General features: G+C 41.2%; 1 protein-coding gene across 4 annotated transcripts in view; it reads right to left on the bottom strand.

Annotated features, from left to right (window-relative positions):
- Positions 1-1,683: 1,683 nt before the first annotated feature.
- chd5 (chromodomain helicase DNA binding protein 5) overlaps positions 1,684-19,448 on the bottom strand; it is a 54,390-nt gene continuing 36,625 nt past the window's right edge. Inside the window, exons 24-40 of one of the 4 annotated variants that reach the window (XM_069678869.1) lie at positions 18,956-19,128; positions 18,293-18,467; positions 15,725-15,790; positions 15,488-15,576; positions 14,100-14,233; positions 12,793-12,937; positions 12,368-12,527; positions 12,184-12,263; positions 11,785-11,980; positions 11,616-11,705; positions 11,365-11,508; positions 9,782-9,890; positions 9,446-9,578; positions 9,115-9,310; positions 7,599-7,777; positions 6,742-6,868; positions 1,684-5,019 (exon numbers count right to left, since the gene is read on the bottom strand). In XM_069678869.1, coding sequence (XP_069534970.1) covers positions 4,892-5,019; positions 6,742-6,868; positions 7,599-7,777; positions 9,115-9,310; positions 9,446-9,578; positions 9,782-9,890; positions 11,365-11,508; positions 11,616-11,705; positions 11,785-11,980; positions 12,184-12,263; positions 12,368-12,527; positions 12,793-12,937; positions 14,100-14,233; positions 15,488-15,576; positions 15,725-15,790; positions 18,293-18,467; positions 18,956-19,128 — 2,324 coding nt within the window. In that variant the 3' untranslated portion in view covers positions 1,684-4,891. Of the gene's footprint in view, positions 5,020-6,741; positions 6,869-7,598; positions 7,778-9,114; positions 9,311-9,445; positions 9,579-9,781; positions 9,891-11,364; positions 11,509-11,615; positions 11,706-11,784; positions 11,981-12,183; positions 12,264-12,367; positions 12,528-12,792; positions 12,938-14,099; positions 14,234-15,487; positions 15,577-15,724; positions 15,812-18,292; positions 18,468-18,955; positions 19,129-19,448 lie in introns of all 4 variants that reach the window. The other 3 variants (XM_069678868.1, XM_069678867.1, XM_069678870.1) reach the window with 3 other exon arrangements.

Below are 19,448 nucleotides of genomic sequence, written 5' to 3' on the forward strand. Positions count from 1 at the left end.
TTCCTCCCCACTCTCCCAGACCCCTGCTGCTGCCCAGACAAGCAGCACAAAGCAGGGTGAGGGCTCTCACGCGCAGCCGGCCAATAGCAGAGTGACAAAATGAAGCATGCAGCCAATGAGAAGCACAGGGGAAGGTGTTTGTACCAATCGGGGGGGGTTACCAGGAAAAGTGGGCTGGACAAAAAGAATTAGGGGCAACAGTGTCTGAGAACACTTCCGTGTGGGGCTGAACTTGTCTGTTCATGCTGCACTTGAGTCAGCTGGATGAGTTTCTCATTGAAGGCTGAGATTTAAAAAGACAAGGTGCCAAAAGGTTTCTGGTCAGTAACAGAGGAGATTACAAGAGAGCAGCCAAATGAATGAGAGCAATACATGTGATACATGTAACCACTGTAAGTAGCTTTAATGAAACTGTTTTTTGCGAGCATGTGCTACATTTTGCCTCATTATACATGAACAAAACCTGAACATATAACACGATATGAAAGGATCTGGAAGACATGAAATAGTAACATTCGTTAATATACATACTTTTTTCACATAATAGTTTATTTCCTATCATATAGTCTGTTTATGTGATATGCACTACTGTTAAAAAATGTGGATTTACCTGCCACTAAAGCTTGATTTGACAGTAGACATGATTGCTCGATATCTTTGCATGGTCTTTGATGTTTTAAGGTTGCAGAAAAAACTCTTTAATTTGGAGTTTACTTGCAAAAAAATAAGAACAAAAACATGAAGAACAAAAGGCTGTACAGTGGTTCAACCTGAGAAAACTGACAGCTGAAAGGGCAGAGAGAAAAAGATACCTAGGAGCAACACTTAAATAAGAATATAACAGATCAATAGTGATTGGTAGGAGAAACTGTCGGCTTAGCATCAAATATATTTGACTAAAAAGAGTGAATTCACTGCGAACACGTGTAGATGTATCAGGCACCTGTATTGCACTTATTTACACTAAATAAGCACTCTGGTATCAAACATGAAAATGAATATATTGAAAAGATTATATTAATTATCCTAACAGCCGGATTTACTGATGAAAAAAGTAACAAAGCAGAGAACTGATCTCCCTGAAAGAGGATGGAAAAATCTTTATAATGGCTAATGTATTATTTATTCCATTTGTGCATTTCTGATTTGTATACGTATTCAGTTACACGGCAACTTCTTGTGACCTTTATTTTTTTAAAGTAAGCATGATAAGTTCATAACATTTATTAGAAAATATGTAAAGGCAAACAAGCTCACATAAAAACCCTGTACACCAGGGTGGGCAGAATATGTCGCGTATTAAACAGGTCGATAACCTAAACATGGCTGAAACAAATGATGGCAGTGTGAGAACAATCTGTGCAGTGGTTTAAGAGTCTGTCAAACCTTCATTCATAATCTCATTTTGAGAGCCACTCCAGTGAATGGCTTCTGTTTGCTATTTTTGTCCCTTGCTGACTTTAACAGCGTCTCTATTTGTGCCTCTAATCACATTTAGAGTACTGCAGGCGGGTGCAGATTGTGACGTGCAGCGCAGGAAGACGCTGCACAGAGAACACAAGGTAATGTGTGAGGTCAGGTCAAGGAAGTCAATTGCTTTAATTAAATCTAAACCCTCTTCGCATCAGCTCAAGTATGCAAATCCATGCTGCGTCAGGGGAAAGAACACGCTGACAAGTGTAGTTACTGTTGTCCAGAAGATTTATTAAAACACATTGAACAAATACACAGAATACAAATAAAAAGATGACAATTCACTTTTTCATTCAATTGCTATACAGCACAAATATCAGAACCATAACACTGCTTGGAGCTCATTGTCTGTAAATGCTAGATACACTACACCGCCTCCCCAAAGTGAAGCGTCATACCCAACGCTTCACATGCTGTGCATTCGCTGCAACAAAGGTGCCTTTTATCAGGGTCTTTTGGTAGCTTTTGAAGCCATGTTAATAAGCATGTACATACATTGTTAACATATTTATAATATTAGACTGAAGCCTTTTTTTTCTAACAGACATTACATTCATACTGACTTCAGTTTGATTGCATTTCATTGGAGTATTTTGTTTTTGATGTCACCACTCCAGAGGGAAAATGATTTCGATTGATGAGCACATACGGTGCACACTGCAGTTCTATGGCAACACCGTCCAGCAGACATTCATCTTTTTTCAGATTGATACATAAATCTGTTTGAGATGGACTCATCTCTGAAAAATCCTTCAAGTATTTACATGTTTCTGAGGTTCTATCTGTCGAGCAACCTAATACATGTCATGGTCAAGTAATTCATGGCTAAACAAGGAACAAAACAGCACTGAGAAACACTTAGAAAGAATTTAAAAAATGATTGACATGATGAACTTCAGGGTTCATTTAGTGGTGCTTTCAAAATCAGTCCGATTAATATCTGTAAATGAATTTTTAGCTCAGGATTTAAAGTGGCAAAAAGAGAGTAAGAAAATACACTCATTAACTCTGTACAACACAATCTCTTCAGTTTAGATTAGTCCAATCACAGTCTTCATCCCAACAAAGTCAAACAAGTGCTGCAGCAATAGCACTAACAATAATAATACACACAGGTAATGCCACTGGTCTTTGGAAAAACAAAAAAAAAGACAAATTTGTCGTAACAATTTGCACTTTAAGTCCGAACATTCGAGCAACGCGTTTATAGAAAAGGAAACTTGGTAAGCTTGAATTTAAAAAAGATTGTTTTACTTAGTGGACGGTCACTGTAGCACATTAAGAGTAGCAGATGGAATGGACAAGATATGTAGCTATATCATGCTAACGCACCTTCACACCAGGTACAGCAAGAGGCAACAACATACACTCCTGAAAGAACCAAACAGAAGTGGAAGTGAGGACATTTTCTCGAGAGTAATGCTGTGCAACAACGGTCCTTATAAGCTGACACAGAGAATATTCCATCAAAGTCAAGTTTAGACTGCAACACAACCAATTCACCGTATTCACGCGGCGGCCATTTTCCTCTGACGTCAGGCTCGTGGTGGCAGAGATCTTTTTCATGTTACCCCTTCTGGATAAATCAGCGACAGAGAAGACAAAGTAAAGAAAACTGGGGGGGAATTCAGGCCATATTTCAAGTAACTGAACATGGATTAGCCACCGTTTAACACAAGCTAACGTTAGCATTCAACCACTTCCGTTTGATAGTGTTCCTGAAACACTAAGAAAGGTCCAGTGAGTATTACTCCAGGGTTTAAGTAATGTATAAGATGTGCATTGATATTTCAGAATTATTTACCATCCCAATCTAAAATGTTAGCCTGAAATGAGATGGATGCTAACGTTAGCTGTTGTCTATCAGTAGCTAACCTGTAATCAAAGATGTTGTTTGGATTCGAACTTTGGCTCGATGTCCCTTCAGATTTTAACTACATATTTTTGTTTCTGTTTCTGAGTAAAATGACAACATGTTTTGCAACCTTGAACCCAGCAGTACGACCATAAAAAAGCGCGAGCGTGACGTCAGAGGAAAATGGCCACCATGTTAAACTGGTAGTCTGCATCTCTGTGAGGGAAATACACTGCACTGCAAAGGACCCAAGGATTATCGTCTTTAATGGCACCAAGTGACCAAATAACATCTTATTTAACCTTAACACAAAGAGAAGCAAACAAAAGCTCATTTTGAGACAAATACTAGACTTAAAGTGAGATTGTGCCTGAAGCACACATGTTCTTATTCAGTTCTAACAGTTACAGGGAGCTGGGAAAGTCCCTGGGATGTAAGTAAGAGGAGAAAAAAAGCCACCCCGCGCTCAGGACTGTTCTCAGTTAGCCCTGTGTGTGGATGTCGACCAGATGAGTTCCTGTTTATAGTGCAGTCCCACTGGTCCTGGCCCCAGGGTTAAGCTCTACAGCCACTACTAACATTCAAATATAATAAGAATCACAAATATTGTACCGTACACAGAAATACTCAGTCTTCTCTTGAAATGAGTTAAAAATCATTTTGCCCCCTCCTGCAGCTTCTTCTTCTCTGCTTGATCTTCATGTTTGCTGATTTCTTCCGTGTTTGTGTACATATTTCGACTATGATTAGACCTATGTGAGGTAAAATAAACAGCAGTCTCTGAGTATATACAGTACAAGAAGCCAACCCTCACAGGCAATACAGTCAAGTGTGTCTGCAGGTTTAGCAGGGATCACTTTCTCCAAATGACCAGCGGGTGGCAGTCTTTAGAGGATTCAGACAGACTGTGTCCAGCTACTGCATACATGATCATAGTTTCTGATGCTGTCAAATCAATAACTTATCCACTGGTTACTACATGAATGACAAAACACATTTAAAATAACAAATTGGCCCTCAGAAAATCTGCATCCTCTCAAACTATGACCGAAGGCGTCCTTAACTCCACTCCTCTTCCCCAGAGGGCACAGTCACAGTGTACAGTGAATAGGCAGATGAATAAAAGCAACAGGAGGCGCTCAGAATGAAAAAGTCGAGGCTGGCACCAACAAAAACACATTCCACGATTAGAATGAGCCCCAAACATGAGCGTCAGACTCGCAGTCATGCCAACTTCCTTGAGTTTCACCTTGTAGTGCAGGGCTGAAAAAACAATCCTTTTTTTCACTCCTAAACCTCAGCTCTCCGGCACGAAAGCAAACATCTACTGAAATACTTCTACAGAATCCTTGAAAGATAAAAGTGCAATTGTTAAGATAGATACATCTGCATTAATCAAAAAGTTAATCGCCTTATCCGCAGACAGAGAGCTTGATTTTGTTGATTTAAAGTCAGGAGGGAGAAGGAGAAAAAGGAGGACAAGGAGGAGGAGACGGGCAGCTGTCATCCATACAGACTCCATCCCTGGGGGTCCTGACCTCAGGTCAGTGTTACAGAGCTGGTCTAGTCCTCAATACAGATGACATCACTAGGTTTGCCTGATTTGAGGTCAGGAGTAGCCACGTCTCTCAAGGAGTCAAGTGACTTCTTGTCCAGATGGCTTGTAGGGGGAGGAGGGCCGTTAGTGGACACTAGAGAGGGAAAAGATTTCACATTTTCCAGGTTAATTTCAACAACAACAAATGTTTAACTTTTATGTTATAGTGATAATTATGATAAAATGTTGATTCAGGGGTTTTCAAACAGAACAAGCACAGTAACTTCAGCATCTTATTAGAAAACAAAACTGAAAGTGAACATACCCAAAATGTCTGCAAACCCTCATTGTGTGTGAAACTAAGGTAAGTACGATAGGTCAAAGTTGAATAAGGACGTCGGTCTGTCAGCTGTGATGGATGTTTACAAGAGAGGAGAGTCAGGGTAAGATTTAAAATTCGTAGTTTTCTGTCCAAAAAATGTTTGGCTCACCTGGTGGTTCGTTTCAAACACTATTGTCTGAATGATCGTGTTTCTAGCCCTGACTTTTAACTTCTTTGTAGGTGTGATAATCAAACGATAACTGTGGATGGTGTTTTAGATGGTGCTGCATCCCAGTTCTTAGCAATGGACTTCATGAAAATAATTATAAGTCTGATTTATCCCTCTGGGATGAATCTACTCAATAGGTACGCCTTGTTTAACAGCAGACTTTTTAGCATATCACAGTAGGAAAAGCTCAGGTGTTTATAGCAGCAATAATTATGGCTGTATTCCATTTAGCTGCTTCAATTTCATGGTCCTGGTTGTGTGCATGCTGACTGCCTGTCATGGCTTTCTCAGACACCTGAATAGAACAGAACCATTGTTGAAGTTATAATTAACACCTGTGCTTTTCCTACTATTACAAGGAAAGCCAATGCTGTAGACACAGCCCACTTGCATCTCCCAAGAAATCGAATTACATGTTGAGGCGAATCGCACCTCAACAGTTGTGAGTGGTGCCCTCTGCAGCTGTGCAGAGAAACTACAGAGGCCTTGTGGCTAGTTTGTTGCTAGCTGCTACATCCAGTTTGTTACACAACTAGAACATAATCCACTAATGCTGTGCTCGAAATCGGATACTACATACTACATACTGTATACTGCGTTTGGTTGTAGTATGTAATATGGAGGAGCTTTTTAAATTCATTTTGCAGTACGCTGCCATACGCCAGTTTCTGGTTTTGGACAAAAGCAAACCACTGCTTCTTTAACTATAGTGCCCCCTTCTGCTGGAATGCTGCTGCTGTCCGCTATTTTAACTGTTGTTGTGACGTTCCAGCGCTTTGCATTGTGGGATAAAGTAGACGAGGTAGACTGGTCCAATGCATACTGGAGATTTTTTCCAAATCAGTACGGCATCCGGGTATTTTTTGCATACTGCACATTTTGCCTTTGTCTGCATACTGCATACTACATTTTGCCCGAATCAGGACATACTGCTAGTATAGTATGGCATTTCGAACACAGCGTAAGTGTCACCTTAAGTTGAAGTTCACAAAGAGTACTAGTGTTTTCTGGCATAAATGCAAGTATAAATTCTCACTCACAAAGGTGCAGGACACATGCAGAGGCTGTGGCGTATGCTCTGAGTAGATTCAACACAAACGTATAAATCAGGCTTAACTATAACAATTAGAAATTCAGTTTGTAGTCATAAACCAGAATTATTCTTTAATTTCATTGCACCTCACATCAAGTCAAGTTGGCAAAAATGTGGTCACTATTAAAACTTCTTTTGATCTTGCTTATAACAAACCAAAATGGTATCCCCCAGTCCCACCTGATTTATGTCACCTATGATAAAACACCGTTCTGTAAACATTGATCCTCACCGCTGACATAAGGGCCCAGAGGCATCTGACTGTAGTTGACCATCGGCTGTCCACCGGGGCCTCTGAACCCTCCTCCAAAGCTGCTGCTGTACATCTGAGAGCAGCCGAACCCACCCTGACTGAAAGGCTGAGAAACACACACGCAGGAGAGATTAATGATCCTGCTGCATTTTACACAACTCCTTTATCGGATTATAACACATTAAATACAGCCAGTTTGAATGCTTTAATACATCATGTAGCAGGTTTGAGACGTTTTCCTTCTGCAGTGGGGAAGTAATAAGTCAGACGGTTTCTCTGGTTACCACAAACGTTGGCATAGCGAGCAGAAAAGCCCAGTCAGAGCACATGAGCCATCTCACTGCTGGAATAATCTCTTGTATAGCAGAGAATAAAACACACACATTGAACTCGGCGAACAGGTTGCAGGAGAGATGAAAGCAATGAGACAATGCAGCCTTTGTTAAATCCTTCGAGACCAAAATGTTGAGAGAAAGTATTTAACGTAAACAACTTTTGGGAGGTTCTTTTTTAATTCATTACACCTGGGGAAACTGCTCCATAGGGGATATGGAGTCTGAGTCTCCACAGGATTCTGGTGGATTAGTGTGGCCGCTGAGTCGTGACTACAGAATACTTCAAAGTCTTTTGGGCCATCACTTTTTATTTCTTAAATATACTCAGCCCTGCCGCACATTTTAGTGAGTCTTAAAAACCAGCCAAATCCAAACACTAAAGTAAAGAGACTAATAATTCTCAGATACTCTTTTAATAATGAAAAATGGCCTGTGTTAATTTTCAACTAAATAATTAATTCCCTGTTGAGAGAGAGTGCCCCCCCCGACCTTTTTCCTCACCGTGTCCCACCTCACCTGCTGCGGTGGAGGCTCGCTCCCTCGGCTGGTGAGGCGGCTCAGGATGCTCCGCTCGGACATCTGCAGGCGGGCCGACACCGGCGGGATCCTGGACAGCATGTTGGGCAGCCGTGTCACATCTGCTTTCATGTCGCTCAGAAGCTCCTCCAGCTGGTTCAGCACTGTAAGAGCACGACAGAACACTCATTACCTGACATGGTGGTTGTGTTAACACTCATTTAATGTGTTTATTTATTTTATTTTATTTGTTTATTTGACAGGAACAATGTACAGCTTCTTAGCTGTAGCAGAATTAGCTACAAGCTAATTTGCATCTGTAGTCCCTTGGCATTCTTTTACAAGGAAAAATAATAAAAAACACAATTACCAGACACTTCATATTCACTATACAACAACAGCATTTCACAAGATTAAATTTGTGTGTGATAGGTACATGATTGGGTGCATTTTAGCCATCGTTTACATTTAAAATCATTAAAACGGCAGCACTCTCGTATATAATTTGGTATTGATATCCAAAACTTGTAGCGCTGATAGATAGAAAGTTGATCTGCCAAACTCAGTAGATCACCTCTGTAGCTCTTCCTAGTCGTCCTCTCATTATTTGAGTGCAGTGATATGAACTCTTTTAGTGTTTTAATTGCTGTACATGAAGGTAGATGAGAAAAAAAACGCATGGCACTTGTATGAAAAGAAGTTAAGGGTTGAGGGTAACCTCAAATCATTAAATATAAGTGAAGAACTAAATACCAGAACATTTTAACAGTAAGATGAATCGATAAGGCTCACAGACAGTTCTGGGGGGAACTGATGGAAATGTATGTTTGTTTGTATATGTGTGTTTATGTTTGCTGGAAAGAAAAAACTATAAATAAAGCTTGAAAAAGAAAAAAAACTCAGTTTTATGTAGGATACAGTCCTGGCCTTTCCCATCCTCGCTGTTAGCATGTTTCAAAGATGCGTCAAATATACACAAAATAAAGCCACTGTGGCAAACAGGATATGTACTGGCTGTCTGTAAGGTGCTCCACATATAGCAGGGTGTGGAAGTATCCTTGCAATTAGAATACATAAGTGTCTGCATTTTGAAACAAGGAGGAGTAGGGAAGGTCAACTGCCTTAGGTTAAGATTCATTTAAAAAACAGGTTGTATAAAATATGACTCTAATAATTGTGCTACAAAAGCATAATAAATTTTTCCTTATTTAAAAAACATTCAGTTGTATATAAAATGTCACAACACAAATAATGTGACTCAGTACCTCTAGGTGGATTTTAGGGGATTCTGACCTAAGATTTTAAACCTTTCCTTTTTATTCAATGTTTTTTTGCACACACGCAGCACAGACAACCTTGGGGCAGAAAATACTTAAAAATGAAACAGTGCTTGTGCTCTATAAAAGTCATTTGTGCAGGTCTTTTCTGAGTTTACCATCCTTTGGCAAGTGAGACACGAATAACGACAATTATGCCTGTTGCTATTTTTGTAACCGCAGACCTTTGTGCAGCACGGCGTTGGCAGGCTTGTTCCCGGCCAGAGACTCTTTGGACAGGTGCTGGTGGGACTCTGCCAGACATTCCACCTCAGTGAAGCGAGTGTTGAGCGCCATGGCCGGGTGACTCGGGTCCTGGGTCATGTTCAGGTAAGCTGCCCGCCTCAGCTGCTCCTCAATCACCAGAGCCTGCTCCAACAACTACAGAGACAGAGAGAGGAAAAGAGAGTGTAAGAAAAGAGGAAATGTTTTTGCATTCAGACAGAACAAATCTTTTAATCCTTGAATAAGTTAAGCCTCAATAATTTATTTATACTGATAAAGATTTAGTTTTGCCTTAAAGCGACGAGCCAGGAACTTGTTCTTCATCTCCAGGTAGTTGCCCTTGTGCATCTCAGTCTTGAAAGGCTCATTCAGAATAGCATAACGTGGGTCGTTCTGAATGTCTTGCCAGCGAGCGTAGCCGTGTCTGAGATCGATTCCCGGTCAAGGAAAAACAAACAGCAGAACAGAACCTCATAAAATCCTTCAAATAAAGAAGCAAGAAAAGCCACAGTTCCACATCGCTCCTCACAGTTTGTAAATATCAGTCCTTCACCCTCGGCTCCCTCCGGTCAGAAGTAATTACATTACTTTTCCAGATGCCGAGCTTCTACATTTGGGAAAGGATACGTTACAATCCCAGCCAACAGCCAGTAGTCATGTCGGCGGTGCCAGATGTCGTGCATCTTTCCAGACGACAGCGCTGCTCGCTCTTCAGTTTGCCAGAGGGTGTGCAGCTCTGAGTGTGAAGACAGACAGTTTGAACAACAATATAAAGTAATACTCAAGATGTTTCCAGCATATAAGGAACTGTAGGAGCACATTAAGAACACTAACAAGTTTCATGACCAACTAGAACACTTTTGGCACCTGAAGTAAAAACCTGCAGTGAGACACTGGAGCACAAAGTTGAAGACTACTTAAGACAGCGAGGAAGTAAATACGCAGAGTTAACTCTACATTGTCCTCCTTCTATTTGGATACAATTGTAAAGTCTGTTAAGATTCCTTAAGTCCGGAGTTCAGGGCAGATTTGTCTCCTCCTGACAATCAGAGCAGAAATCTGGTCTGGGATCTCGGTTGGTTCCACAGTTAGGCCCAGATAATCTGGGATTTTAGGGGGTTCAGATCCAATCTCTTGAACATCTCACAGATTCATCAAGGGACATCGAGGGACTGCAATAATCTCAATCATGTCTTACATTTAGGAATTGAAATTATGTAGATATTATCATTACTTTCCAACACGACCAAAATAGCCAACAAGAAAGACAAGTCTACATGGAGACCAGCTGCTGACAGTGTTGCCAAGCAAAGACTAGTTCGAGCCCTTGAAGCTAACAGCAGCTAGCATACTTCTGTCGACAGAAATTAAGGGATTTTAAAACTCCTGCAGTCTGAGGAAGGCCTTAGATGGAAACAAGAGGTTGTTTGTTTATTCTTTTTATTTACTCTATGACGTTCTAGTGACACTTTCTTCCACTCATGAGAGGCTTTCTGAAATTGCGACATTGGAAACTGTTATTTAAATGTGGGGCTTCAAACCGTGTCAAAGTCTCTAGATCTCACAAGAGTGTTGCCTCTCTGCTGCTTGGCTTAAGAAAACTCTTATTAAAATTCAACCATTACAACTGAGCTTTGCAATTTTACAAACCAATACTATGGAAATGAGGGAGTACTATTTCATTCCACTTCACTCTTTGTAAGTCTTTCTGGGCCTTTTGAAAAACCATGGACAGATGTTTCCTGCTGACGAACAAAATACACGAGATTCAATCTTGTTTCTAACTTAGAGATAAAAAATAAACAGCAGGATGCTGGGCATGGTCAAGACCTGCCGCAAAATTGCAGGCACCACATTGAATGACCTGACTGAGGTGTTCAAACCCAGTCAGTCCTGAGTGATCCGGACTATCCTCTTTTTAACGAGTTCTTGCTGCTTCCTTCTGGCCGCTGTTACCTTGTACCGACTTCCAGGACAAACAGGCTGAAACACTCATTTGTCCCAACTGCCATCAGCCTTTTGAATAGCTTAAAGTGATTCTTATTTAACCCTTTCTTGTTGTTGTGATTGTTGTGTGGTGCTGCTGGCTGGTAAACAAATTACCCCCTTTGTCACATACTGTGGCAAACAAATTTTAATCTGCAATCAGAAACGGGTTACGTATATGAAAACTGGCCTTTCAAATACAGATGACTCAATGTCATTGTTACCTGTAAAGCCTCCATCAGCGATATTAAACATGAACTTGGCCTTGTATCCATTTTTGTCCTCCTTCCTGCTCTCATCCATCTCATCCAGAGTGTCTTTGTCTCCGTTCAATCGACCCTCTAATGCATCTTCATTCTTCGCGTCATCTGCAACAGCACCATAAAGTTCTCAGAAGAAGTATCTGTAAAATGGACGACCACCACGACTACTTTCCACAAGTTTTTTACAGTTTATGGATTCAAATAACGTTTACCTGGCTTGTTTTCCTTGTCTTCAGTTTTCGCCAGAGGAGAATCATTATCCGCTTTGTCCGAGGACTTCTCTGTTTCTTTGCAAGGCTCCACTGTGCATAACAAAAAAAGGCTTAATTAAACTTAGTACAACAAACTTTGCATAAAATAATGTTTGCATGCCCCGCTCACTTTTAGGAGAGGTTTGACTGGCTGACAGCTCGCTCTGCTTCAAAGCGGACTCTTTCGGGTTGGCAGATGGCTCCGTCTTTGTGTTGGGTGACTCGGTTCTGTCCCTCTCCTCTCCTGTTTTCTCCTCAGAGCTGGCCTTGCCCTCGTCACTGTCAGCCGCCTTCTCGGGTGCAGGTGCTGCCTCTGAGCTGGACGTCTGCGGAGGGAAAAGCAGACGGGGCAGCGGGAGGAGGCAGGAGGAAAGTTTGCAGAGGGCAGAGAGAGAAGTTAAAAGGTGTTTGAGAGAAGCGTCTTCTGGGGATGATAAGTGGTTAAAGTGTCATGAACCAGGAGACGGTGGAGAAGAGAATGAAGTAGAATAATTAAAGTGATGGAGAGTGGAAGGAAAAAAGGACTCACTTCCTGCTCTGAGAGTTTCTTGCTCTCTTGCTCTGTGGCTTCCTTCTCCTCAGCGGGACCCAGCAGACACTCAGTCTTATCTGCAATCAAGAACACAACAATAACTCAAACTTTATGGCAAACTTTGTCACAGCATTAAAGTTATCTCACAGTCGGATGATCAGTGCAGACCCTTTGTTCCTACCTGGAGGGATGGGAGTGCCGGGCTGGGTGGCGACGGGGCTGGCCGGCACTGGAGTGTTTGGATCAGAGGATAAACTCTCAGTCAGCTTCTTCAGCTCCATGCCGATGGGAATCAGATCCGGGGAGCTCAGCTTGCCGTTTACATGCTCAAACTCCTGCACCTATAAACAAGAGATTCATTCAACTGTTATCCAATCAAAATCCAACTCTTTCTGGGGATGGCTTACTTTCCTCAATTAAGGAATCAGGAGGAGTACATGCTTCCTTTTGATTTGTCTGAATCCAGCTGCAGAAATAAGAAACTTTTAAGGTGTTATTACATCTGCCAGGAAGATTATGTTCTGACCTACTTTCTGTAATCTCACAGGTTTCAGGCAGAACTTAGATAGTCAGAGTTGCATTCAGAGCATGTTGAATAAAGAGTACCTTTTTCCTGACGAGGGACATGACTCCGATCCTGGTGAGAACATGCTGACGGGACAGACCCTCACGTGGGACTCCGTCAGCGAATGTCTCGGCTCCATCCGCCCCCGGCTCACACAGATGTCTCATGAACAGAGACACATAGGCCCTGAAGAAGAAGATCTTTTTAGTACATGATTCCTCTGAGGTCACCGGCACTAACACCAGATTTCAGATCCATATTTCAAACAGCACTAGCAGGAGAGGCACCTGAAGCATATATTGAAAGTACAGACAAATCAATTTATAATGCAGGTTATTTATTTGGCCTTATATATGTTACTTGGAGATGTGTTCTTACAGTGTATTTTACATATATTGGTGTCTTGTAAACCCTTGTTACTAAATCTTTAGCATAAGACAACTTAGGAGCAGTCATAGCAGTAGCAGTTTTAGATGAAGGACTACGAAGGTCTTAGTGGCTATAAAAGGAGCAGAAGTGATGTAGTAGTGGTAGCATGAGAAGTATGGGAAGATAGCAGCAGAGTCTGCAGCTAAAGAGGAAGGAACAAAGTACTGTATAAAGACTAATGGGAGTATTAATAGACGCTGATGGCTTGCAAGTAAACTTCAGCACATTGTCCAACTTGCAGAAAATACATTTATTTGCGTAAAACGTTTCGGTACTCGACCTTCATCGGGCAAACCTCGAGTACGGAAATATTGCAAACAAATACATTTATTTTCTGCAAGATGGGACAGTGTGCAGGAGTTTACTTGCAATTTTGAAGGATTTTTTCCTCTCCTACGCACCTGTCCTTTAAAACAGATGTGCAAAGTTTTTCTAAAAGCCATCATAGATGAATACTGATACTAAAAACAGCAGTACGTGTAAACCCTTAATGCTGTTAAAATGTATAAATCCAGCTTTACTAGTGATGGAAGGAACACCAGTGCTTATATTTGTAATATATATATATATATATATAGTACTTATAGTAATCAGAGGATTGTGTAAGTGTATGTAATTGAGTTGAGGTTTTTATACTCTAGAATAATAAACAAACCTTGGGGCCACTTCATCCTGTTGTTTCTAAACCCAAGTAACCCTGAACTTGGTGAGCATGACCTTTGCAAACTTATTATGAGTGTTGTGGCGCTTTGCCCTCGGCTAAATAAGGTGTGAGGAGTGAATTAAATTGCCCAGAGCTACTTCATAACATGATGGCGGGCAGCCCTTGACTTCAAGTTGCGCCATGTGAATAGAAAAGTAGGGTTGTTAAAAACACTACTTAACACAGTTTAAGTATGTAACAATGTCAGGGCCTGACCTGAACTCGCGCTCACTCTTCCCCCTCAGGTCTCTGACCAGCCAGTGGGAGTTGAAAGCATCCTGAGGAGGCATCCCCCAGCGCATGATGGCATTGAGGAAGGCCTTCCTCTGACGAGCGTTGAACCCCAGGACCTTGTGAGAAGAGGAAACAGATACGGTGAGAGAAATGGGGTGAATATAAATGTCTTGTAATGTAAAGTTATTTAGCAGGTTTAGACCGTGCTCTTTGTAATATTATTTACACATATTATATCTATTTGCACTGGCAGCGCCCACAACCTCAATTTCAGAGCGCCTCTCACGGCACTTACTGTTGCTAGGATATGAAAGTTGTATCGCAGCACTTCCGCTTCACTTGGTAGTGACTGTTGAGTCTGTTTTAAATCGCTCTGTGTGCTTAATATTTGCTTTTATTTAGGTATAATCTGGAAGATTTTCATTTAAATAAATGTCTGTTAAGTCTCTATCTATCGCTGAATGAGGTAACACAATGGTGATTGAGCCTATGGCCCACTGATGAAAGCCTTTGCATTTGCAGTATATAGTATTTTTATGGACTGGGTGTCTGTGGCAACATTTTGGAAAAAATCACAAGCGGCGCCCAGTTACTGAAGCGTTCTCCATCACCCAGCAGTGGTTGGTCTGCCAGAGAGGGTAGGCGGAGCTAAGCGGCTGCTTTTCCGGTCTCTGCAAGTGATGCGAGTAAACAGTAATCTGCTATGGCTGAACAAACAAAGAAAAGATCGACGACTACAGATACAACTTCAACAATAAGTGAAAATCCAAAGAAAAAGAAACAAACTCGACGCTCAGATGAAGCAAACAGTCTGAAAAGGAAAGCGACCGTCAGCCAGGAAAATCAAGAGTTACAACTGGAGCCAGCCGTGGACGGATGGTTGAATTGGGTTGAATTATCGTTTATTGCCAAAGGTGCAGCCAAAGACAACGAAGCTGAAATCTTTGAGATTTTACCTTTTAACATAAAAACAAGTACCGGAATCATGTCCTGGCATCAGCAGCAGCTCCACACCTTGAAATTTTACCCTTGAAAAAACGAAAGGATTAGCTTCTCCTTCGTGATTGTTGTTGACAAAGTTGATATCTGAAGTCCCGCCCCCTTCTTGATTTTGATTAGTCGGTGAGGGAGAAGTGACAAGGACACAGGATTAGCTGCAGGGCAGTGATGCTTGCTGACATGGCAGGCTTCAAGTTATGGTACCAAATAGAAGCCCTTTAATTCTACCTATTAAAACAATTTACAAAACGTCCCCCTTGGTTATGAAGCAATGGTGCCAAAATGTCACTAGTTCCTCAAAAAAGGGAATATACTATCACTTTAAGATGCATATGATGTCCCATGTAAGACCTAAATTGTGTTATTCATACCTCGATACTGCCCCCAACTCGTGCCAGTAGGGGCGGCAGAGGTTTGTCTTTCTCGCTCTTCAGCTGCCGACGGGACTGTCTGCGTCCACCTACAAGAAAGAAATCAAGAACAAATAGACACAGTTAGTTAGATCTCGACCTTGATTAAGAATTATTTGTGTGACAAAGTATCTCTGCTGAGTTTTGTTGTATTGTAGTCTCATACCCAAAGACCATTACAACAGTTTCATGTCTTACCTTCAGGCCTCTCCTCGAAATCTTCGTCCTCGTCCTCGGACCCCACAGAGTACTCCGACTGATTGTCTGAAAGATCATCCTGCCATTCTGAGCCACACATCAAAGAGAAACAGTACATTGCATTCTGTTGGTGGCCACCAGAGGGCGCCATGGCACTGCAGATTACTACAGACCACTACAGCTGGGCATGCACATATACTGTACCTCTTCAGGAAGTGAGGTGAGAGGTGAATCACTTTAAACTTAGAGAGTACTCTGAGCTGTGATGGGATCTGAAATCTTTACGCTCTCACAGTCAAATACTGTTGAACTTTAGCAATCAGGACCCAGAGCCACTCTTTAAAGTACAACTACCAGATATATGTGACTGTAATAGTCATAGAAACTGTTGAACTATCAGAAAGAAGTGCTTTCAAACCCACTGAGAAGACTCTACAAACGCACACGAGCTTCAGGCCAGTGCGACACACTCCGTGGCAGATTCAGTGGAGGTCAACAGCTCTTGTTGAGACTCATAATCTAAGAGGATTTAATAAACAAGGTGATTAATGTCTGCGGCTGCTCTGTCTTGAACGGATACATCCAAATTAGTTTGCGCTGAGATAATGTCACCTCACTAATAAATCAGAGCATGTGCAGAGAGCTCAGGCTGCAGCTCGAGCTCGAGTGAGGTGTTAGCTTGTTAGATATCACAGCCGATCGCAATGTTTATGTTACAAGAGCTGCTGAACGTGAGGGCTGTGCTACGAAGCAAGATCAACAAAGCCAGGTTTTTGTTTTTTTTTGAGGCAGAACAAAATCTAAATTCTTATTCTTTATCAGGCTCTCTGACAAAATGAGACGAAAGAGCAACTTTTCCTCCAAATAAAGAAAAGAGGAAATGCTGAGGAAAGTACTTAGTGTGTGAATGCATCAGGGAACATCAGAGAAGTTGTTGTTGGAGGTTATGTGGGATAAATGACGTCAATCACTATCATATTTTCTGAAACTGCCAGGTCATTGTGCCTTATTGGCAGGAAATACTACGGAGCCCCCCTTAATACTTTTGTGTTACCTCCCAATAATGTAAAGTCACTAAATTTTACCTTTTCTTTTTATGATTTTTTTGTGGGGCTTTTTATGCCTTTATGTTTTTTTTAGAGAGAGGACAGTGGGTGGTGCCGGGAATGGGGTAAGAGAGAGGGGCATGACACGCGGCAAAGGGCCGAGGGCGGGAGTTGTAGCCTCTGTTTATGGTCGCCGATTTAACCGCTGAGCTAAACCGGCCCCCGCTGAATTTTACTTTGAACTAAGTGTTGTTAAGTGTGCTGAATGGTTATGTAATTAGTAAACGGATTAGTAAACGGATTCTTGGGAGGAAGCAGCATGGATGCAGATGACAGACCACACTACAACACTGACCTGAAACTTCTCCAGGCTACTGTTAGTGTTATATACTTACTATATATATATACTATATATATCCGTATTATAAACTACTGCATAATATTATATTAAAATTAATATTATAACTGCTACTGTTATTATTATATAGTATATTATATTATATTTGTCTATACATATATAGTCATATTATCATTATTATATTATTATTAAAAACATTATTATGATTACACATTATGTAAAACAGACTGAATACAGGACAGGGCAGAAAACAGAATCCAAAGTGGTTTGTGGATCTATGTATTCCGTGCTGCTGTAACTGAATGGCTTTGTTCCGTGGTTTTACGCTTCAATGAGTTTTCGTATGTGTTTTCCCCACAGTGAGAATATAACTATAAGGAAATTAATTAATTAAAGGCAGTTTAAGTTACCATGGCTATCTAGCCGGGCTAAAGGGCGGCCAGCTCTGTGACATTGTAAACTCTTGCTTCGTAGAACAACACTGTGCACCACCAGAGAGGATGTAACGCTGGTCTGTATCTTAGCATAAACCAAACACAGTTTTACAAACTTCAAATGTAAAATGCAAACTTCTATGATGGAAAACTACGACTAAGATACTTAAATATTAGGCACCTGTCAGGTGCTTCATATTCAGCATCGAGAGAAGTGTTAATCTTTAAGATGATCTCTTTAGCAGCGTTGGTTAGCTGATGTGTGTTTTCATAACAGCACTCAGAGCCATTCTTAACACGACAATTAGTATTGACCGCTGCAGTCATGCAAACTGCTGGAAAATCATTTGGAGAAGAAAAGAAACAGATCCGCTCAATAAAACTCCAAGCAGGGCCTGAATTCAGCAGCTTATGCAGAAAATGTCGTCTTCTTTTCTTAGAAGTAAGCTTTGGGCTCGCCACATGTCCACAAGCCAGCTAGTGAGCCGATCCCTAACAAGCCTAAAAAGCTGTCTTGCATCTCGTGCTCTGGTGTATTTCTGCTCGTTATTAAGTCTTGGAATAAAGGCCAAATCCTACCCCAATGATTTGAAATTAAAAGGGGCCATAATAGAGAATGGCTGCTTACAAAAGGCAGCAACAAAATAAATGATAAATAAAGGTTAACACTTCAGAAAATAAGTGTTGGAAAAAAGGCAAAACAACAAATGTGTGTGTTGACAGAGCCTACCTTGGTCCTCCTGGGTCGTGTCGTTGTAGTTGACCTGCTTGCGGATGCGTTTGCCTTTGCCCAGGTTGCGAGCCAGGTCCTCCTGCTGCTGCTCGTAGTGATGGCGGAGGAGTTTCTCCCAGTAGTCCGGGTCCACGTTCTCCTCCTGCTTGATGATCTCCCGCTCCACCTCCTCCTGCACCAGGACACACACAAAAACATCAATGTTTTAGATTTAATATGAAGGAAGTAATCAATTGCATATGTGTGTTAAAGATAAAATATGTATGTGCATAAGAAAACAACAATCCAACAAAGATATTGTCATCTTTTTTAAATACTAGACTCATTTCTAAACAGTTAAACCTGAAGCTAAAATAAGAGTCTTTTACTCTTTCAATTCTTTTTGTAATCCTTTTCAAATGTTTATTTTTCATTTGTCGGATGAAGCCTTTATCCCGCTCCTGTAAAGTCAGCAACAATGTGTCTTTCATCACCCTGCTGCTTGGCGTGTTCATCAGAAATAGCTTTTTAATTCCACTATCAGTCAAAATAAATTAGATTGTGTTATCTTGTTCTTTAAAGATGATCAGAGTACGAGATACGAATCAATCACACAGCAGAATCTTAAATAGCCCGCTCATCTTTTCTTTGTCAGACTGAAGAACGCGTTTATATTCTCACCTCTCCGTCCTCCTCCTTCACCACATACTGAGCCACCTTGAAGGAGCTCAGGTACTCGTTCATGTTCTGGATCTCCGTGTCTTCGGTGGCGTCCTGGCTGCGGTCCAGCAGCTTGGAGATAGCATCGTCATCGTAGTGAATTACATTGCCCTCCTCGCCATCTTTGTTGTCACCTGTTGATGAGAAGGGACTTATCTGAGATCTTTTCAAGCTGATGAAAAAAAGTTTTCCCACGGCTGAAGCTTCGACTTTTTGAAAAAAGGATTTGATTTTTTAAGAAAACTTTTGAAAGATGAGATGGAATTCATTGGCATTATGGATATTTTGCTGGTTCCAAACCTCTCTGCCCGTCATCACTTTAAAGAGGGGGTATTATGCTGTTTCACATTTTAAGACATATATAATTTTACAATGTTGAATGTCGAGACTAAACGTGGGTGAAGTTTCAAATCTGTAGGTGAAAGTATGTTGGAGTAATCCCCAGGCTTCTCAG

Source organism: Semicossyphus pulcher, unplaced genomic scaffold, assembly GCF_022749685.1.
Source record: "Semicossyphus pulcher isolate SPU_LCO1_2020_fin unplaced genomic scaffold, fSemPul1.0.p SCAF_3, whole genome shotgun sequence".
NCBI classification, from domain to species: Eukaryota; Metazoa; Chordata; class Actinopteri; order Labriformes; family Labridae; genus Semicossyphus; species Semicossyphus pulcher.